Raw genomic sequence first — 22837 nt, 5'->3', positions numbered from 1 at the left:
TATAGTTGAGAAAATAATTGTTCCAAAATATAAATACCATTTTAGATTGTATAGTTTTTTTTTCCTCATAAATATACCCATAATTAAGCTAGTAAGTGTCTTATGAGATGTAAAGTCGGAATTGAACACATATATCTACTACACAAGAGTATTTTAGAAAGTAAAATTACCAACAGTTTTTAAAAGGCTTAAATAAGTCTTTCGTTCCTGTAAATATATCTTATTTGAATTTTCGTCCTTGGAGTTACTAATCCTTCCATTTTGTCATTGCAAATATTAATCATTTGAAAAATGGTCTTAATTACATTTGATTAGTAACTTCATCGACAAAAATTCAAATGGTCTATATTTGCAGGGACGAAAGACCTATTTAAACCAACCACCCCGTCCAATCATCACTTGCCACATGGGCACCATGTCGCTAATGACAACCCACCTCAGCAAAAAAAAACCTAATTAGGACTGAAAGTCAAATGATTAAATTTTGCAATGACAGATTGGAATGATTAGTAACTTCAGTGACGAAAATTCAAATGACCTATATTTATAGGGACGAAAGACCTATTTAAACCTTTTTAAAATTTGAGCGTATTTTTAGATTGGTCTTTTAATTTTATTTTTCTTAAGTTGGTCTTTTATGTTACATTGTGTTTGCACGGCCGCCAGTCTTGTTAATAGCTAAAAAAAAGTACGCATAATTTTTTAATATTGAAAAAACTTATGTAGACATGTCAAACCCGTTCATTTCCTTTCACTTCAACTTCTGCTTCTTTAAATCCAAATTCCCAAATTTAAAAACCTTAAAACCAGAGTACTTAATTTTTCAAAACAATATCTTCAGTCAAAAATATAAATCGAATTTACGAATTGAATTGACATCTTAATGTTGTTTATCTCTAGGTGGAACAAAAGTTAACATAAAAGATCTATCCAAAAAATATAAATTTTAATAAAGGATCAATACACAAAAATTTAAACTTAAAGGACTTGGACGTAATTTTGAGTTTAGAAAATGTACATATGCAAAATTGACACGTTATACATTGTCTTTTTTTTTTTTAAATATTGTTAAAATTGGAAAGTTAAACTTTAGCATTTTTTTAAGAGAAACTTTAGATTTTTTTTTTTGGTCAAGAGTATATATGTTTTTATTAATGTTGGAATTAACTATTTCAAGGAGGAAGCATTCTTTAGCGACAAGCAAGTTTGTCAAAAGTTTAGAGTAATAAAATGCTACAAATCAACTTTCATGACATATTCACGTCAAAAAAAAGAACTTAAGGACATATTTAGGTACTACCTTAACCAATCGGTATTGTACCCACTACTATTTTTATTTTTTTGACCAAGTATTTTACCCACTACTAGTGCTTGAAATGATACTATAATATGGGATTTGGTGTGTAAAGATTAGAGTTGTTAGTGTTTTAGACCTGACGGCAAAAAAATTCCAAGCGCTTGTAGAAATCTAGTCTAGAACTAATACCACTTATTAATTGTTTTGTTTATTTTCAAACTTTTTTTTTTTTTTTTTGGTAGAATTTTCAAACTTTTTTTACTCATGCTTGTTTTGGTTTAGTTCTTAGTACATAGTTGTGGCGGCCAACAAAATCAATTTTAGCTTCCCTAAACAAAACAAAAAAAAAAATCAATTTTAGCTAGTTAGATATGAATGATATAACTTATGAAATAATTTTTCAATTGAAATTGAAAACATATATATTAAATATGATTAATTAACTACGTAACTAATCTTGAATAAGTCAACTTATATCTATTTTACAATTGTTACGTTTTACTAGAGTAACTTGTTGCACCTCATCCACCAATTTGGTTTGTCTGGGTCCATTTAAATAAATTTTTCATTTGAAGTTTACGTCAAAAAATTCTTTGTTAAAAAATATTATTTATCACTTAAAATATCGAATGTAAATTAATAATATTTAATTTTATTGAGTCTACTTTGATCATTCTAGATTCAATCACACTAATACAACGATAACAATCTGAGCTCCCTATGTTCATGGATATTAGTAAAGCCACTATAATATTGTGTGTCTAATAAATTTACCAATAGAGATTAGAGAGTACTTTAATAAAAATAAAAATAAAAAACGATTAGAGATAACTCATCAACTAAGTACCATTGATAGACACATATTTTCTTTTTATATACTCCACTCGTCCCAAAATATAAGTAAAAATTGGTCAACAAAAATTAATGTATTTGATTTAAAATTTATATAGATCCATCAATTTATGTTGGCTCGTTTTTACTTAATGATGAAGGGAGTACATTGAGGTGGTGTACTAATTCAATGTTCGCTAAAAAGATTAGAAATCCCACACCAACCATGCAATCAATCGGAGATGTTGTTGGTATTCAAATTCTTTCTTTCTAATAATGGCAAAATTTATTTCGATAAATTCCATAACAAAAACAAAAATCGATAAACAATGTCCCTATCTCACATAAATCGCGTCCTTCTTACGTTGTAATAATTTGATAGCAATTCTTTCACAAAAATTATTTAACCTTAACTTTAGTGTATCATCTAGCAATATTATCACAACCAACTCTTTGACAAACAAACGAGAAGATCGCTATAATTGTGATATACTTTATCTGGTAAAATGATTGAAAGCTTCTATGGACTATAATTGTGATATAAAGTAGGAAATGAAGAAATTTTTTTTTTTTTTTAAAGTAGTTTAACGACTAAAGAAATTCACCTTAAAGATGAATAAGTGGGGTGTTCGGGGTTCGACCTCCAACCCCTGCATACAAATGTATTATCCCTTACCAAATGAGCTAAGCTCATGGGGACGGAAATGAAGAAATTTTTATTAATTCGTTAAGGTTAGGGCTGGTAATGAATTCGACTCGATATTTAATCCGTTGAACTTGGTTCATGAACCTCACGAGCTGAACTTGAGCTACATATAGTTCGACTCGTTAGGTTCATGAGATGGCTCGCTTATCGATTATATATAAATCAATTTGAGTTAGTTTTTAAAATTTTTTAATTCAAATGTGGCAAATGTGGCTGAATTCAATTTTGTCTTAAAGGGAAGAGCAGTTGAAGTTTAAAAGTAAAAGAATATTATGAATTTTGTTCACAGCTAATTGAATTTTGTTGAATTTTTTGTCTCTGTTACTTGTATGAAATATTTTCCTTCGTATTTATGCAACCTTTAACTTTATATAATTTATGTCTATTATATGCATGTTTGTGGGAACTTTTATTTTAATTTAATATTTAATTTTAAAATATATATACATATATATATATATATATATATATATAATATCAAAATCTATAAATTAACTTTTTTTTTATAATTTTTTTTGGACGAGTTGAGCAACCGAACTGAACCTAACGAGCCGAACGGAACTGTTCGTAAACTTTAAATGAGCCGAACTCGAGCTGAAAAAATCGTGTGGAACTCGAACCGAGTTTCGAGCCGAACCAATTCTTATCGAGTCGAACCGAGCTCAGGTAGGTTCGGTTCGACTCAACTCATTTCCAGCCCTTAAGGTGATACTAATATTTATTTTACAATTCTCCGTGAAAAGATATGAACTCTATAATTTATGATTATAAAACTAAGTTCATACCAATGATTTATAGGAATTTGCCATTTTAAAATAAGAAATAAAAAAGAAATGCACACACTTGATTTTTGTTAATTATTTGGTAGTAACAATTTCCGTTCATTTTTATCTTCAGGTTTCGTTTTGGTATGGTCAAAAAATATAATAAATATAAGATATCATATAGAACTGAATAAAAATATGATATAATATGATTTTTTTTGTTAAAAAGAAGATATAATATGAATTTATTAAGTCTAAACATTTTTAAAATAGAGATGTATCTTTACCAATACTTTAAAGACATTCACGGATATGTTTTCTAGAAGTACCGTAATTTTTTACTTTTTTTTTAAGGAAACCGTAATTATTTATTAGGTCTTACTTCCTTATTTAGTTACTTTTTAAAAGTTTTTTTTTGTCAAATAGTCTAGCAGTCAGAGAAATTCACCTTAAAGATAAATAAGTGAGGTGTCCGGAATTCGACCCTACATACAAATGCATTATCTCTTACGAACTGAACTAAGCTCTTGGGAACAGTTACTTTTTAAAAGATATTCTCCTAAATACTTATCAAATATTTCAATGATATTCCCGAATATGCCCATCTAGTACATAGTTGTGGCGGCCAACAAAATCAATTTTAGCTTCCATTAAAAAAAACAATTTTAGCTAGTTTTTGAATTTTTTTGGCGGTGGTTGAAGTTTGAACCCCAGATTTTGTATATATTATGCATTGTTCATACCAACTGAACTAAGCTCACGAGGACAACAATTTTAGCTAGTTAGTATATAAATGATATAACTTATACAACATAAATAATTTTTCAATTGATTGGCTAAAATATGGTTTTAGTCCCTGCAAATATGCCTCGTTTTGGTTTTAGTCCCTGTAAAAAGAAAATTTTGTTTTTGGTCCCTTCAAAATTTTTTGTTTTTGAAAATAGTCCCTGACACCACTTTTGCGATGATTTGCATACGTGGCACATTATAACTGAACCAATTTTGTAGTTTTTGGTCCTTGCAAAATATTTTGTTTTTAAAAACGGTCCCTGCAAAATTTTTTGTTTTTGAAAATAGTCCCTCTAAAATGTTTTGTTTTTTAAAATAGTCCCTTCCAGGGACTATTTTCAAAAACAAAAAATTTTACAAGGACCAAAAACAAAATTTTCTTTTTACAGGAACTAAAACCAAAACGAGGCATATTTGCAGGGACTAAAACCATATTTTAGCCTTGAAAATATATATATTAAATATGATTAATTAACTACGTAACTAATCTTGAATAAGTCGACTTATATCTATTTTACAATTGTTAGAGTAACTTGTTGCACACAGGGGCGGAGCCATGATTTAAATATTGGAGGACCAAGTTTAAAATATATACTTTAATAAAGATAAAAATAAATTCTTAAATGCACTACATATTTTTAAAAAATAAGCTAGACATATAATATAGGTCAAATACCTCTGGTAGTCCTTTAAGTTATATGTTTATAACAAATTAGTCTCTTAATTTTTTTTTGTTACCAAGTGTTCTTTAAGTTATTTTTTGTTACACATTGGTCCTTTATGCGCCATAGAATATTTACACTGTCATCCATCTTTTCAGCCAACTTCGTTAAAAAGTGTTTATAGATCATTTAACATTAAGATGGTAGGTCCAAAAGTGTTTTTGACATCAAACATGATTACTTATACACTTTTTTTTTCTTGTTTTTTAATTTCAAGTCTAGTATTTACATATAAACATTTGATCAACAATATTATAAATAAGTTAATTGGTCAATTTTGTTTTGAATCAAGACCGAATAATACACCTACGAGCCTTAGTTTTGAGAGCAATGAATTTGAACAAACCAACTTATCATTAAACATCCACATAAACACATTGTGATTGAGTTTGATGAAATTAGGATAATGATGCAAATATTTTATGACATAAATGACCAATTTATTACAACAAAAAAAAGACTAACTTGTTATAATCGTGTAATTTAAACTTTAAGGCTATGTTTGGATTGATGGATTGTAATGGAATGGAGTGGTATGGAATGGTACGAGGTTATGTTCCATTGTTTAGATTTCTAAAAATTGGATGGAATGGTATGGAACATGATGGAATCCATTCCATTCCATACCACCATCTTTCTCTATTTTTCATTCCCCCCAATTTGGGAGGTATGCAATGGAATGGAACCACTTAATTCTATTATTACTCTTTTATCCCTATTTTATTACTTCATCACTGTACTGATTATTCTGCTTCTGCTTAGTGTTATGCTGTGCTCGTATTTCTTCTTTTTCAGTTTTTATGTTTGTTGTCTTACAATCTCATTGATTATACCATTTCAACCAATTTTATTAAATTCGATTTTTTAGTTCATGAACCTTTGAGCATTATCAATTATATGAATTGGGACAAATGAATGTTTTTCCCCTTTCCCAGCATTAGATCAGTGGATTACTGAAAGAATCTCATACTAACAAATACAATGATCTAGTTTATTAAATACTATATTAAAATTGTTAAAGGGATAAAAAAAATTACAAGGCTTTCCTTTGCTTGCCATCATGTTTTTTTAATCTTAAATTGATTAATAGTCTTTTTATAAGGGTAAAATTGGAATAAAAAAATTATAACTCATTCCATTCCGTCAATTTTCCAAACAATGGAATGAGAATTCTATTCCGCTCCATCATAATATACCCAAACAAAGGAGTGGACTCTCTATTCCATTCCGTTCCGCTCCACTCCATTCCATTACGTTCCATTCCGCTCCATTCCGTTATGTTCCATCAATCCAAACAGAGCCTAAAGAACTACAAATGGTATGTGACTTATAATATAATAAAACATTCATAGGCTCATAGTGAGGGGGGCCAGATTGCTCACCTTATTGAAATTAGCATATAAAATCATGGTTTGTTATTAGTAGAAAAAAAAATATTGAAAAACGAGGGGGACCACGGCCTCCCTTGACCCCTGTGGTACCTCCGCCACTCGTTGCACATCCACCAACATTAAAATTAAGCAATTGTATTCAAGTGATTAATAAATATTAAAAAAATTGTTTAGGAAAATTTTAGTTCGATTACCTGTAATGGGATGATAACCCAAAGTGGAATTTGATATATAGGTGATGTAAATGAATTAATGATATATTCCTAACCCAAGAAAAAATTCAGAATTGTGGAAAAAATGCAGAGTAAGCAGGACCTTGTACCGAAAAGATGAGAGTAGTTATAAGGAAGGTAGCTAAATATATTTCATGACAGCGACTTCCAATTCATGAATCCAAGTTAGTCTTAGAAACTTGGAATATCCAATGGAAGGATTGTGATTATTCTATTGATCCTTGTTTTATATAACAATACTGTTTTAAAAAAGGGAACTTCTACGGTACACTCGTAAATTAAGGTGTACCGGTACTCTCGCTTACAATTTTTATAAATTAACTATCATTTTTTATGAAAGAAAATTGGTGTTTGTTGACATATATATTTTAGAAAATATCATTTTATAAAAAAGAACATCATTTCATTTTTTAGAAAAATCATACTAAATTTTTATACATTTTATTGTAAAAAATAATCAAAATTCTCTATTATGAGTAATATGAATTCAAAAAAATCGAATTTTATTGTGTTGACGTTTTTGGTAAATAAGATTTAGTTATTCTAATTATAGGTGATGAAAAATATTTTTTTCCTACAAAAAATAACTTATTTAACTATTAATTTAAGAATTTGGTGTACCAATACACTCAAATTGTTGGGTGTACCATAGAATTTGCCTTTAAAAAAACTATAATTTTATCTTCATCCTTTAGGACAAACATGAAGTTGTACATATATATTACAATTTCAAATTAAAAACATAGGATCTTAATATAAATATAAAGTAGATTTAAATAAATGTTTTATCATTATTAATATATCAAATTTTATTTTTAATATCTCTAAAAAGTTTCTTTGAACGATGGTTCTTCAAATATTTTCTTTCAACATTTTTTTCCTTATTTTTAAATCAAATCATACGCATCCCTCATAATTTCAAATAATTTTTGAAACCATATTTAATTATTTTGATGTTTGAGGTGTCAGGATATTTCGAAGATCCAAGTAATTACTAGAGTTACTCGAAAAAATAAAATCATGCAACTTCTTCAAATTGCCATATGAAGTGTATCCAAGAAGTTTTTTAAGCAAGCAGATAAGTACTTCTCGGCGTCAAAAATTCAAATTCAAAGAAAGATACTTGCAGGAAAAAAACCTTTTTGGAAGTTAGAAGACAAATGACAATAATGCAACATAGGAGTTTGTATATTCTTTGACTATAAATTGTTAAATCAAGACCCACACAAATGATTTCATTTTTTTCAACAAAACTATGCCTACTAGGTACACATTTGTTGTTACAGGATAGTAACATTTTTATTGGCAATGTTGAAAGAACGATGTATGAAACTCTCATATGTTGACAACATAACCCTAGTCAATCATCATCAAATGGAGATAGTGTTGTTGTCAACGAAGTTAGACTAAACATTGGGGGAAACCAAGTTAAAGTGTAATCAAAACTCACACAAATAAATTCATTTTTGTTCGACAAAATTATTCCTACTAGATACACATTTTTATTGGCAATGTTGAAAGAATGATGTATGATGGTGTCTTGGGAATGTTCATATTTTAGGTTATTATATAGCTTTAGTTGACCAAGAGGAATTTGTGGATGGTGTCTTGGATGAGAGCAATTATATGAGTGTGAACCTTGCAGAATTAAAACCATGACCACCTTATAAAGGCCCTAATTTTAAACCTCATAATTTCAAGAGCAGTTTTGAATGCCTCTCGAAAAACATGTGTTTGACATAAAACAAATATGATTAAATATTTGATATTCTTTTAAAAAGATAAGTAAATATTATTAAGTAAATGTCATAAAATTCTTCTTCCGAAACAAATTTGAGGAAGAAAGTATTATACTACTTATGACCATCATACTAATTCTTGTATTCGTCTTAGAGATATGATTCAAAATACAATTGAAGAAGAATGTTTAGTCTTTGAAGAACCACCTATAAAAGTTGACGAAGATCCTTTCCAAGTATCAGCACTCATGTGGAGCCTGATATTTGTATGATGGAGCTCATGTGTAAAGTAGATGAAGTTTCTAACCAAAATGTTGATAAATCTGAAAAATTCAACAATTCTGAAAAATATTTTATGCCTAATGAAACAGTCACCACATGTTTTAATGACAAAACTTCAAAGTAGAATGGTGTAGTTACTTCAACTCTGAAAGTTAGATCCTCACTTCGACCAACAAAGTTTATTTTAGTTCCTTTGAAAATTAATTACAATTGTTAGATCGAGAATGGATACTGTTAAGAGTCCCACATCGGATAGAACATGATCTGACAATGTATTTATAAGTGGAGACAATTCTCACCTTACAAAACTGCTATCAAGTTTCTGCTATCAAACCATCCACCATTTGATTAGATTTCAAATGTAGTATATGCTATAAAGAAAAATGGATCTTGGAAGAGTATGTACAAACTTTAAAGATTTAAATGTTGTCACTCTTAAATGTTAATATCTATGCATGTTGCTCATAAACAGATATATCTAAAACTATATTTAGACGCCATGGTTTCCTTGGAAATTGCAAGTGGACTACAATGCCATTTAGAATAAGAAATGCATGAATATTTTATTCACTCTTTTTTTTATGGTGGCCGAGTTTCGATCCTCAAATCTTTGCATATTTTATGCATTGGACAACTGAGCTAAACTATTCACTCTAATTATACAACAGAAGCATTTTAAAATACTTGAACTGAAAAACAAAGCATTGCATTAACCAACCATGAATCCACCACCGGCACAGTTACCACCACCGTCACAACTACCACCACCACTTTCACCACCTCCACAACAACATCCACCGCCATTACTACCACCACCACCACCCCTAAACCTCAACACAACCCTCTCCTCTCTCACCAACCTCCTCACCTTCTCCACCCAAATCCTCTCAACAACCCCCCAACCCCAAACCCCAACCACCAATCTCATCCCCTGCCTTTTCAATCCCAACCATCTCATCCCACCACCGTCCCTCTTCCTCCACCACCTCCGCTGCCCTTCCTCTCCTCGTCCTCTCCCTCACATCGATCATCTCCTCACTTCTCTCTCTTACCCTAAAACCCTCCAAAACCCTACCTCCATTCACCTCTCTTCTTACCTCGATTTCACAAACTTTTTCTACAACAATTGCCCCGGCGTCGTTACCTTTTCCGACGCTAACTCCGTCGCTCAAACCGCCACATTTCACCTCCCTGATTTTTTATCTCGAGAATGTTCTACCGTGTGCTCACCCACACCCAATCATAAACCTTCTCCCATTGTTCCTTCTGAATACTATTACATTACCCGCGAAATTGAATCATGGAACAATTTTCCAATTACATACTCAAACTCTGTTTTTCGCGCAATTTTTGGTATTGGAATTGCAAAAGAGAGTGAAATGGTGAACTGGTTGTTATCGAATTCGTCTCGATATGGCATTGTAATTGATACATCTATGCAGAAACATATTTTTTTGCTGTTTTGTTTAGGTTTCAAAGCAATTCTTAGAGATGCTTTTCTTTTGAATAATGTGTTAATGTGGTTAGAATCTCAGGTTTCAATTCTGTATGGTGTTAGTGGAAAATTGTTTGTTCTTAATTTTGTGAAGAAATGTATTCTGGTTGGTGCTTCGGCTCTGCTTTTGTTTCCGTTAGGGAACGAGGGTGGTGAGTCTGTTGGTTCGAAGGAAGGAAAGAGTGACACCAATTGTATTAGGGAGAGGAAAATTTTGATGCCGCAAGTTGTTGCTGCTGTTGCGGCGTTGCACGAACGAGCTTTGCTTGAACGTAAAATTAAGGAATTTTGGTTTTCTCATCCGTCAAATAACTATCAGCTGTATGTATTTGTTGTTATATTTTTTTTTTTATAATTTTGCATCATGAATATTTCTTTGGTGAATTTGAAACTTGTATAATATTAGTGTATTTTTTTTTTTTTTTGTCTGGAATAAATCATTTCCAACTATATATGATTGTGGATATCATGACACTAATGTGAATTATGGCGGCTTGCTTCTATAGGAAAGCTGAGCATTGTTATTTATCTGACAAAGCTAAGGAAGAGCGGAATAAGCGTGCTGATTATAGACCTATAATTGAGTATGATTGGGTTCATCAGCAGCATTCACATCACCAGGTACTTTTAATCTGGTTTATATAGTTTTGGGACACAATTTTCCGTTCCGTGTTTTCCTAAATTGTTTTATTTGTCTAATAACGGTACGGTTAATGAATTAGAGTCGATAAGACGGAGGTTGAATTATGAGTTGTATGATTTTCATCCAAAGGCTTCTATTTGTTAACTGAAGTGATTTTGTTTTTATTGGTAGTAAATCCGGATGTCTAACCCGATGGGTTTTTACTTATTTTAGTCACATTTAGAGAACTGAAATCCCTAGCAGATTGCAAATAAATAATTAGGGATTTAGTATTGCTGCAATCTCTGTTGCTGCAACTTCAAACGGGCTCGCTAAATCCTGTATGACGGCCGCTCCCACCATGACTCCGATTGCGACAACATCATATGGATGGATAAATCCAACCCTATCAGTTTTCACTATCGACATGTTCTGTGTGTCGAATTGTCAATAGAATGGTAGCAGATGATTCAAAAAATTTACCCAACGTTATCTAAAGTGTCGCGTTAATGGAAGTGAATATACTATTTACTTTTGTTTTACCTGCAACTGAGATATTTTCGATCTGTTATCAATCATAGGAAACACAAAAAGAGAAGACACGAGAGGAGTTACTGGCTGAAGAAAGGGATTATAAACGTCGAAGAATGTCTTATCGGGGCAAGAAAAGAAATCAATCAACTATACAGGTTAGACTTACTGGACAGTTATTGAAATTTTATGCTTCTATCATTGATCTAAGTAAATTATGTACTGAATCATTTGCACAAAAAAAAAAGTACTGAATCATGGTTCCATTTTCTAATTGTTCGTTGGCTCTATCAAAGTTGAATAATCATGAACATCTTTTAATTATCGTGTAGTTATTCCACTTGGTATCAATATTATATCAATAATTAATCTGGCACTAATGGTGATATTACAACTGTTCCCCAGGGGATTTCCTTGGTGAAGGCGATTTTTGTCTGGCTCATTTGTCTTTAGCAATATTTCAGAATTAATTTTTCAAAGGAATTTTGATTCTTTTCTTTTACTTCTGACATTGTAATGATTTATTTCCACTTAATTCTACACTCTGAAGGTGATGAGGGACCTGATAGGGGAATACATGGAGGAAATCAAGCTGGCTGCAGGTGTTAAGAGCCCTGTCAATGTTTCTGAAGACAGTGGGATGCCTCCACCTCCGCCTAAACTTCTTTCTAGTCACACGATTTCTACGGAAGCCAATAATTCAAGAGAAGTTAGTCATGACTCACCTGCAGTGACAATCAGTAACCCAGATCATCACGAGCAACAATCTCACACAAATTATTCTGACAAAAGCAAAGTTGTACATGATGCTACTTCTAGAGATTATGAACAACGTAAACAAGGACATCAGGGGAGTCACCATCATGGAGGAGATGAACGAGGTACTGATCAAGAAAACCATAGGAGTCATGCGTCAACAAGCCCTGAAAGACATAGAAGTCGTAGTCGATCACATGAGCATAGAGTTCATCATGAGAAACAAGATTACTCAGGTAGAAAGAAGTATAATAACTCGTCAAGAACCAAGGATAGGTGGCAAAATGACACACACAAGAATCACACATCAGATTCTTTCTCAAGAAGTGATCCTTCAGAATCTCGTGGTGTTGGGGAGCATGATATCTCATCTGATGACAAATATATCAAGCCAGATAAATTTTAGCGTAAGGAACTTAATTAACCGCACAGGCCAAAACTATGAAGGCATTACATCTGCAGTGGGTAAGTTTTGCTAGCCATTCCTATTTAGAAGTTGAATATAAATTTGAATGTGATGCACTAACTACAATAACGTAGTTTATTTGCACAACTTTGCAGTCTTAGCATACCAAGCTAGCTTTGGCGCTTTTATCACTGTATCCTCCTTTGTATCCTTAACTTTGAAAGAGTATCTTAGAAGCATTCGTTGGAGTGATTTTACTGTCCATATTATCACTATTGCATTCTTTATTTTCCTTCTCAAGATAAAAGCAACAAAATTCAATTATGGCAACCACAAAGAAAATCTATTTCCATCAATAAATGTTTCTCATTGTTTACCTAGAATTTTGTTGTTGTTGTTGTTGTTGTTGTTTTTAGTTTAATTACATGATAAATGTGTCTCTAGGAGAAAAGAAACAAGATGTTAATGTTCTACTTCAGATATTGGCTAATTTAACTACTTGGAAAGCAATTATATAGGTTCCTATGTCTTCTAGAGGCTTTAGGTATTAAGATGAAGCAACTTCAGTGTGTTTTTGGTAAATGGTTGTTCTATTTTGTCTCAATATACAGTGATTTGATTTGAATTCTTTTTAAATCTCTAGTATTTTTCTTGTCATCGACTCCCCTGTTTTGTTCTCCTCTCCCAATCACATGCTGCTAATCTTAACTGAAAATGTGCAAAGGCTGGCCGAACATTGTCGTTATCATCTATTTATATATTGCCTTAAAATTTATTAAATATTTCAGCATTATCTGATATCAGAATGCCTTTGATGGCTTACTTACTTTGCGTTGATTTCATTCAGGTAGAAAAAAAACAGAACATCTCAATATCTGTCTGAATTCCCTCTATTCTTTTTTCGTTTTCTGTTTCTGAGTTCCAGGCTCATCAATTGACTTCTTTGTTTCTACATTTTTTAGTAGTAGTGAGACTCAGCTGTGATGAAGTGACTTCAATGTCAGGTAAGTAAACCCCTGTGAGTAATGTTTTGTATGCTTAGAAATTAGGGGATAACAATGCAAAGAGTAGGGTAGTTTGGTAGGTGCGGGAGGGTAGATAACAATGAACATATGTCCAAACTTAGATGCTAGTCTTGCTGTTTGCATCTGTTAAAGATAGCTAATATATTTGTTCTCTGGCTGTGCTTATTCAGGACTGCAGATGCTAGTGACTACAGAGGAAGTCTGGGCTCAGCATGAAACAGTACCAAACTTTTTTTTATTGCAAGAGAAGTCGTCTCAGTTCTTTCTTTGCACAAGGGCTGAGCAGTCTTATGTCGTAAGATGGATTGTGACCTGCCTCTGCCCATTTTTTAGAACTTAACTTTATTTTGGAAGAATATCCAGTCCACAGGTTCTCTCCATTGGATAATATGTTTTTCTTGTCAACATTGTTTTTTTTGGTTACTTTGTATGATATAACCATAATGTTGTGCAATATGCTCGGTAATGGAGGAACAAACTTTAGAAATTTTGATTCTCAAGCAACAAGAGCAATTGCTGCCATTTTACCTGGGAAGTAGTATATTTGCCAGTTTTGTCTAATTACTCAACAAATCCATGAAGTGTATGATTTACCTGTTGTCTTGTTGCTATCATATTAAAGTATAAACATATATTTTTTAATCAAATGACTGAAACGCATGACTAAAATTGGTGAACTAAATTATAAAGGTGGTACAGTTTTAAGGAATGCAGTATACAATTGGAATTAGGGTGAATGTGTGCGTGCGCGTGGGGAGGGGGGGGGGGGGGGGAACAAGTTACCATGAATGTTTCCTCTGTTAGGTTTTACATGTTATCAAATACCTAAACGAAAGTAGGTAAGAAACAGTCTGCTATGCTGCATATGTTATGAGTTTGGTAGTTTTATGTGGTCTGAGTGAAATTTGATTCTACGTTTCGCAGTGCGGGGTGGCAACAAAATCCTAAGATTTATACCTTTATATCAAAAGTTTGCACCTCGATTAACCCAAATTAGTTTATTTTAGTTCTTTGATTCGATTATCTAAGGAATTAGTGAACATTTGGTATCACGGTGAGTCGCCATGATTTGGAAAAACATGAGTTTTGCAGGTAATAATATATCAAAAGTTACATTTCTATGGGGACAAAATGTAGTTAATCAGAGATTCGAAAAAAGATGGGAAGATCTAATTAAAAAAATGGAAATGCTGAACCTAGTGAGATAAATCATCCCGATTACATCTCGAATTAACATGATTAGCTATTTAACACTTCTGATCCTAATAAATTGGGGGTTTCTTTTCCTGAAATCATCCTAATACTTTTTGGTATTTTTAAAAATAATTTTCATAGACTTTGTTTCGATACTTTTCAATGGGAGTGGATCTTCTCATCTATAGTTTTCACATGAGAAAGGTTAAGTGTGGTCATTCAAAAGGAGAGGGAAATACATGAGAACTTTAGGTGGAATGAATTTGAATTGTTATTCCTCTTTCGAAATTTTCTGATAACTTTCGTACACTTCTCACATCTCATTGAACGCTGATTTTTTTCCTTATAGTTTTTTATATGGAGTCCTTAAAAAGATTCTTTTGTTGACATTTGACATGAGTTAGAATATAACATGAAATGTTATAGGCATAAACTGGTAATTGTCTATACAATCACATCTTCTATTGGTGTCATACTCCGTGCTTCACAATGCAAATATGCACTATGACTATATGAAATTGTCAAAGTAACTTATCCAATGCATTCCTGAAGTATACACGAAATACAGAGCTTGCTTAACTTCATCCTCGATCCTTCATTCTTATCATTCCTCTCTTCTTGCATTCTTTCATTCATTCAATGAATGCCTACAAATTGAAAAGACAGAAATCACTTTGCATCAATCTTTGTGCCTCACTTTTAGTTAATTCATATGTATAAATGAAGGATGGATGCACATTTGTTGGCTCATATTGAAATTTCTGTACGAGTACTGAAAACGTGAATTAAATGTTATTCAAATTTTCTAAACTTTAAGTCATTCAAGGCCATGTGTCTTCGGTGATGTCATTCCAAACTACTTGTAAATACAACAGTGGTCACAATGAAGCCTTTTTACCTTTTTAAGAAGAATGTTTAAGTGTCAGAAACAAGTTACAATACTGCTAGCTACTACAGATTATATTTTACTATTTTAGTTTTGTACCGATTAATTATAGTTTGGTACTACTATTCTTAGTGTAAATACCATTGGTTCTGTTTTAGTCAATGCTGTTAATCGTGCACACACAATTATTGATATTACGTTCTCACTCGCCATTAGTCCTTCCTTTCATTGAAGAGAATGGACTCCATGATGAAAGAGAATTATTGTCGTCCATCAAAAGTCAAGTACCTATCCTTCATAGCTGAGGGTTTTAGACCAAAACATGGCACCAAATAAATATTGCATTACAATATATAGTTGTAACATCCATAACACAGTTATCAGAGTATTTAACATAATAGCATCTAATAAAGGGAAGGAACTATCAATAACAGTTAAAGAGAATGATGTCGAATGCCCATGAGACGCAAGTAAATATGCACAACCATTTTCTTCTCGGTGAGTAATCGTAATGTGAACCCTCCAGTTGTGAGAGCGAAGAAGAGTAGTGCTAGTGAAGCCTTTGTTTACCATGTCCATAACAATTGCTGAATCAAGCTCAAATTCTACGAGAGCGACAAAGATCTAGCGAAAGTGATACCAAGTTGAAGACCCATCATCTTAGCCCAAATAGCATTAAACATCACCCAACTTACAAAAGAAACCTTTAATAAAGTTCCCATTATGATCACGGATGATGCCCGCACAAACTTATTCATATACTTTACAAAGAGACACTTTGGAACAAGAATATGCATGTCACATAGTATGTTGTCCAAGACGCAAGACCCCTGCGGCTGTATGCTTAATTTCCTTCCTTAGGCCTAACTTCTATTCCTTCAAGAAATAAACCTGTCTTCCCCTGACCACCCTTTGTATCCATAACACTCATTTGGACTTCTTCATCTACTAAGCCTGAATTGAAGAACTCTCCCATCTCAATCTCCAACCACCCATCACTTCTCACACTAGGCTGTTGCAATCCTAGAACTCTGTTGTGCCACCTACCGTCCACATTTGAATCCAAACAGACAATGTTAGTAATACTATGGCCACCTTCGACACCAACTGATAACTCAACAGGACAATTTTGAAATCCTCGGGCATTAATCATCTTGAACACAAGATAAGCTGCATATTGAGTATTTGGGGACAAGGCAGGGGTGTTTATCATCCCACGAATTTCAAGCCATAGCACAGCACGAAGCTCAGCAACTTCGGGGAACCTGTCCAAAATTTGTGTGCAAAAGTTGCAAAGATAAGAATATATGAAGTGAGAAAAGAGCACATGTAGATAAGCCAGCCATCAGCCGGATGACAATGAATAAAAACCAATTTTCGACATTCCTCGTCCTCTCATGATAATTGTGGATAGACTCGGAATCATTATAGACAACTTATTGTTGTCACAATACAAGGTTTCGAGTTGCAGATAAAGGATTTTTGTGCTCCAAGCTGAATTTTGTGAACACAAAGGTAATAGGTAATAATATAATATAAACTTAAAAGAGCTAACCTGGAATCATGCATAGAAATCCAGTTCCAATGGCGCTCAGAGTCACCCCAATTAATAGTGAGAGATCTAGCAGCAAGCATATAACACTTTTTCCCACTCTTTCTCTCCAATTGAAAGCTCTGCATTTCAATATTTCCAAAGCTTATTATTAGCATTTTGAAGTTTGAAATATTCATTTGAAACAACGTACACCAACTTTTTGTACAATAATTAATTCAGATGATACCTTTTTACCATGGTCAATGATTATAGGGCGATCAGATAGGGCGAGATAAAGATCCTTTTTGGTAGGAACTTTGACAAGGGAAGGAGATTGTAAGATTATAGAGTCAATGAAAGGAGAATGAGGAGGTAGAAAGCGATCCCAGACATCGTCGGAGTTGGCAGCAGAATGGAAAGTTTTGGAAACGAGGGAGAGTTTTCCGGCGTCAACGGGAGTTGTACGAGACAGTATGGTGGCAATGCACCCTTCTGCCAATTCCTCAAACATTACCATTTTTACGAGCTTTTTAGCTATGAAGAATCTTTAATACCAGTCCTTCTTTTTTTAATAAATAAAGTTAGTATGATGAGTATTTGGAATATTAGGTAGATGACCATCTTCTACATAGAATAATCATTGACATTAGTGGAGAGCCAATGACAAATTATGTTCCACCTAAAAAAAGTAATGACAAATTATGTTACACTAGCTTGTAAGTTTTTAAATTCGTCTCATGTAAACATCACTCTTGTAACATTATAAATAGATTTGTGATAATTTGACAACCTAAAATGGTTGTCATTCTATCATTTTCACAACATAAAAAAATAATAAAGATTAAGAAATAGTTGATATATTTAAAGGTTAGACATGAGTTGACTAAAAAGTATAGACTAATTTCATGAATGTAAAATTTTGGAGGGACCAAAAGCCTCAGAAATATTTTCGATGGACTAAAATCAAATGTTGATATATTTAAAGGGATCATTTAATTATTTAACCCTTTCTTTTTTTTTTTACAAAAAAAGAAAGAAATAATGGGATAAAAAAATCCAATTTAAAAACCTTATTTTGACCTTATATAAAAAAATATTATTATTTTGATGTTACATTTTTTCTTACGATTTTATCTTTTATTTAATTACTTTTTATCATTTTATTGTTGCTAATGCTAATGCTAGTGCTAGTAATGAATATAGTACATTGTATTGTAGTGACACACACTAAAACCAGTGAATTGAGTCGATGGCTTTATAAACCTACCTTTCTAATGGGCCAGCCTCTAAACTAGCATGCATGCCAAGTCTTCCAATTTCCGTTATCAAGATTCATTCATCCATCAACCGTCAAATCTTTGTCTTGTGTCACAAACAACACTAGATATACCTATGATAAACTAACCTACCAAATAATATTCCATTTTTCTTTATCTTTTTCTAATCTCTACTGTTACTTCATTCATCTAAGTTGCAAGAAATTCTTCTTGTTTTGCAATGGCAAACAATGAAGAACAGAAACATGCATTGAAGGACAAGTTGAAGGAACTTGTGAATACTATAGTGGAAGGTGATGACTTCACTGTGCATGCTGCTGATGAAGCTATCACTGCTCTTTCTGTTCTTAGGGATATGAAATGCAGTGCTTCTTTCTCTCGTAAATTCGATCATTTATCTCTTCCTGTTCCTCCACAGTTTCGTTGCCCCATCTCAGGTCTCATTATGACTGATCCTGTTATCTTGGCCATAGGACAGGTAATTTCTTCTTTCACTCTCTCATCAACATAAAGATCATTTCTTGAATGCTTTCTTTACCATGGATTTTCAACATTTGCATAATAATATTTAGATACCTATTAGGTCTTCAAAACTTTTTCTCCCTTTCTTTCTAATTTTTTTGATTTTGATTGTGTTCAGATAAGGTGATTGTGTGTTTTCTCTTGCTGCATGATTAGTTGTTTTTTATTTGGGGGAGATTTTGGAGTTGTACTTTCTTTGTAGATTGAGAGTTAGTTATTATGATTCCAAGGTTTTAAATTGTGGTTAGCATATTCGTGATTCTGCGAAGAATTGCGTGTATATTGATGTGATTGATGCGGTCTCAATTGCAGTTGCGTTGTTATTGCAGAGGTGTTAAAAATTATGATGTCACGGATCAGATTACTGTGGTGGACTTTTTTAAAAACCCTTAGGATGGGGTGTCAATTTTCTCGAGGTTTTACACTTAGTAGGGTTCAAAATCGAAGGATTTTCCATTTGGTTGTTTTTCTTTTTTAGAATTTTGGATTGGTACTTGTTTGTAGATTGAGAGTTGGTTATATTAATGGCAAGGTTTTAAATCACGGTAGAAGTCACGATTCTCTGGAGAATTGCGGCTAAATGTGATTAATGCGCCTCAATCGTGGTCTTATTGTGGTTGCATAGACATAAAAAATCTCGACTTTGTGGTTAATTGTTTAAAGGTTTTACACCTAGTAGGATTTCAATTTTCAATATGGGAAGGAAGAAAGGGCGGGAATGTTACACTGTTATTCAATGCTCATGATTGCATTATTCGTTAATTAATTTATTGATGCTGCAGACTTATGATCGACCGTTCATCCAGAGGTGGCTGAATGAAGTCCACAAAGCTTGCCCTCAGGCGCAGCGTGTCCTCTCTCATTCCATCCTTTCCCCTAATTATTTGGTCTATGACATGATTTCAAGGTGGTGTAAGGAGCATGGAATTGAGCTGCCAATGCCTGTTGGGGACATTGACAATGGAGAAGTAACTGAAGCACACAAATACCGTTTACGTTCGTTGCTTCACAAACTGTCCTTATCTGCATTGGATCAAAAAGAGGCAACAAGAGAGCTTCGGCTGTTAACAAAGAGAATGCCATCGTTTCGAAGACTCTTCGGTGACTCGGAAGTGATTCAGAATTTGCTCAGTCCGTTATCACCCGGCTTGGCTTGTATTGATCCTGAACTCCATGAGGACCTGATTACAGCTGTTCTAAATCTCTCATTTGATGAAAGCAACAAGAGAGCTTTTGTAGAGGATGAAAAGCTTATCACCTTTATTATTGATTCCTTGAAATCAGGAACCATACAAACAAGAAGCAATGCTGCTGCAGCTATTTTGTCATTATCAGCTCTTGATATCAACAAACACATTATTGGAAAAACTGATGCAATTAAAAATTTGGTTGATCTTTTAGAAAAGGGGCATCCATCATCAATGAAAGATGCTCTTTCGGCTATATTCAATCTCTGTATTGCACATGAAAATAAAGCGAGGACTGTTCGAGAAGGTGCAGTTCAGGTTATTCTCAGCAAGATCATCATGGACCGTGTTCTAGTTGATGAGTTTTTGTCTCTATTGGCACTTCTCTCCAGCCATTCAAAGGCTGTTGCAGCATTGGGAAGTCACGGCGCTGTCCCTTTCTTTATGGGTATTTTAAGGGATAACAGCATTTCGGATCGGAGCAAGGAAAACTGCGTTGCAATCTTGTACATCATATTTTTCAATGATAAAACAAAGAGGAAGGAAATAAAAGAAGATGAAATAGCCAATGGTACATTGTCTAAGCTTGCACAGTGTGGAACTTCAAGAGCTAAGAGGAAAGCTTCTGGTATTCTTGATAGGCTCAACATAGTTCAATCCTCAAAGCACATTACTTGAGGGTTTATTTGGTGTCCATTTGTGAAAAAGTTATATGAGGAAGTGTCAATAAAATCACCAATTAAGGGTAAATACCAAACTGATTCATTATGAAATTAAGACTAGAAAATTATAATCGCCTCTTTGTAAATGAATTTCTTGTGTTCTGTAGTTTGTATCCAAAACAAAATACAGAAACCTTACATATTGTGTATATTGCATGGAATTGTATCAAATTTTCTCTTTTCCTTTACAAAAAGCTTTCTACTTAAAACCTTATGCATATTGTTACTATCTTGACTAAGTTTCATATGATCCACTGAACAATTTCTGCTTCTCCCTGGGGAAGGCTGATGACTGATTTGCGATTCAACTCATCAATATTGCTGCCAGACATCTTAATATCCTCATCGAAATACTCGGAGTTTAGATAAATAAAGTCATGAGAATGATTGATATTGCAAGGGTTGGTTTTACAATGATATTCTTTGTCTGTGGCAGGCAATGAAAAAGAGTAAGTTCTAAAGGTGGAACTTCTGAAATCAGAAGAACTTGGAGATGTTGCAATTTTGTCATCCAAGATATAAGGAATAGATATTTCTGTCGGTTTGCTTTGGCTCTTACTCCTACTGAATTTTTCCCTTGTCATTGGAATTACTGCTTTAATGATTCTAGGAATAGCATGATCTATGAGTACAACATTGCTGTTCAGTTGTTTAATGCAGTGACCAACTTCCTTCTTATGAAATCTGCATTTTAGAAAAATTAAAACTGTTAAGTGTTGGCACATTGTTACTCAAATTAATACCTCCACAAAATTGTAATTCATATAATAGGATAAAATTAAGTAAAACAGTACCTATCAAGTATTACCCATGAGGCTTCAGTTTCTTTGCCTCTTGTGGCTATTGAACCCACTTCTGCATCAACAATAACTTTCACTTTGAAATGAACCTAGAATGAAGAGACAATAGTTATAAATTAGATCCAAAAAAAAAAAAATACATTGTCAAACTTTGTAAAATATTAAGTGTGAAACCTACCTGCATTAGATTGTTAGCTAAGCATAGCTTCTGCATCTTGTGGACATATTCATAGATTGTTTGTTGAAGGGCATCCCTTTTACTTTGATCAAAAGAGTTTCCTTTACTATGGTTACCGCCGCCTGTTATCACGTTGCCAATGAGCATCACGCATACACGGTCAATAATACGCAAAAGTAAGGAAAAGAAAACGAACGCTTTTGTTATGGAATGGTTAAATTAAAAGTGAAAACTCACATGAAAGAAAATAACATGCTAGAGATTTAAGCCTTTGATATAAATTTGGTCTAGGAAGAACAACAAGCAGAATTATGAAGTCATCAGACTTTGTCACATTTTGTATTGTCCATTCCATTGCATAATCACTGCTGATTTCATTACTGACATCAACAACAACTAGTATCACCTCCTGTGCCATTTTTTTTAAGACTTTCTTTTTCTCCAAGTTTCAGTGTATAAGAAAACAGACTAATGTTGAGAAAGTAGAACTAACCATGGTGTTAGTTCTTTTGTTAAGTTCTTATATATTAAATTCTAGTATTTTCTTGGAGAAGAAAATGAATAGGCTTAATAAGGTACAGCTATCATTAGAGAATATGCTGTGTTTATTTTTTAAACAGTGCGATGGTTACATAGAAAATGAATGAGGAAAAAACAAGTTTTAGCCAGAGAGAGACAGAGAGTCATGGTGTTGGAACTTGGTATGATCATGATGCAAAGGGGTCCCACAAGGAAGAATAACTTGTTTACCCTGCCACTTCCCCTTTTGTTTAAATCAATCTTTTTATATAACAATTCTTTCAAAATCTGATTAATTTATATAACATCAATTGCCACTTGCATATGTGTAATAGCATTGATAACTTTTTTTTGTGTGTAGAACATTAATAAAATTGGAATTGTCATATGATAATAATGAATGAATGTTAGTTAATTAAATATGTAACT

At 32.9% G+C, this 22837-nt stretch overlaps 4 protein-coding genes across 9 annotated transcripts; 2 read left to right on the top strand and 2 right to left on the bottom strand.

The window, feature by feature from the left end:
- The first annotated feature begins 9389 nt into the window (after window positions 1–9389).
- Window positions 9390–14182, top strand: LOC11425077 (U11/U12 small nuclear ribonucleoprotein 48 kDa protein). Of its 6 annotated transcripts, none has more exons than XR_005643552.1 (7): window positions 9390–10570; window positions 10756–10870; window positions 11453–11560; window positions 11953–12623; window positions 12720–13411; window positions 13530–13568; window positions 13760–14182. XR_005643552.1 is itself a non-coding variant. In XM_024781723.2 (4 exons), the coding sequence occupies exons 1-4, from the start codon at window positions 9474–9476 to the stop codon at window positions 12562–12564; spliced, it is 1932 nt and encodes a 643-aa protein (XP_024637491.1). In that variant the 5' UTR covers window positions 9390–9473; the 3' UTR covers window positions 12565–12626. The 6 variants fall into 6 exon arrangements, 1 of the variants encoding a protein (XP_024637491.1); XR_003011288.2 differs by having other exon boundaries at window positions 13527–13568; XR_005643553.1 differs by lacking the exon at window positions 12720–13411.
- Window positions 14183–15994: 1812 nt separating this feature from the next.
- On the bottom strand, window positions 15995–17790 carry LOC11434610 (F-box protein PP2-B10). Its single transcript, XM_003590853.4, has 3 exons — window positions 17451–17790; window positions 17225–17343; window positions 15995–16934 (listed from the first exon to the last, which is right to left on the bottom strand). The coding sequence occupies exons 1-3, from the start codon at window positions 17718–17720 to the stop codon at window positions 16514–16516; spliced, it is 810 nt and encodes a 269-aa protein (XP_003590901.1). The 5' UTR covers window positions 17721–17790; the 3' UTR covers window positions 15995–16513.
- An 820-nt stretch (window positions 17791–18610) lies between these two features.
- Window positions 18611–20979, top strand: LOC11435107 (U-box domain-containing protein 9). The gene is made up of 2 exons (XM_003590852.3): window positions 18611–18958; window positions 19785–20979. The coding sequence occupies exons 1-2, from the start codon at window positions 18701–18703 to the stop codon at window positions 20865–20867; spliced, it is 1341 nt and encodes a 446-aa protein (XP_003590900.1). The 5' UTR covers window positions 18611–18700; the 3' UTR covers window positions 20868–20979.
- A 5-nt stretch (window positions 20980–20984) lies between these two features.
- Window positions 20985–22686, bottom strand: LOC120577455 (uncharacterized). The gene is made up of 4 exons (XM_039828989.1): window positions 22127–22686; window positions 21890–22011; window positions 21706–21800; window positions 20985–21595 (listed from the first exon to the last, which is right to left on the bottom strand). Exons 1-4 carry the CDS (start codon window positions 22305–22307, stop codon window positions 21154–21156), a joined length of 840 nt encoding a protein of 279 aa, XP_039684923.1. The 5' UTR covers window positions 22308–22686; the 3' UTR covers window positions 20985–21153.
- Between the last annotated feature and the right edge of the window lie 151 nt (window positions 22687–22837).

Source organism: Medicago truncatula, chromosome 1 (assembly GCF_003473485.1).
Source record: "Medicago truncatula cultivar Jemalong A17 chromosome 1, MtrunA17r5.0-ANR, whole genome shotgun sequence".
NCBI lineage: Eukaryota > Viridiplantae > Streptophyta > Magnoliopsida > Fabales > Fabaceae > Medicago > Medicago truncatula.
Note: the sequence above shows the minus strand (reverse complement) of the source record. Positions and strands in the feature narration are given on the sequence as shown.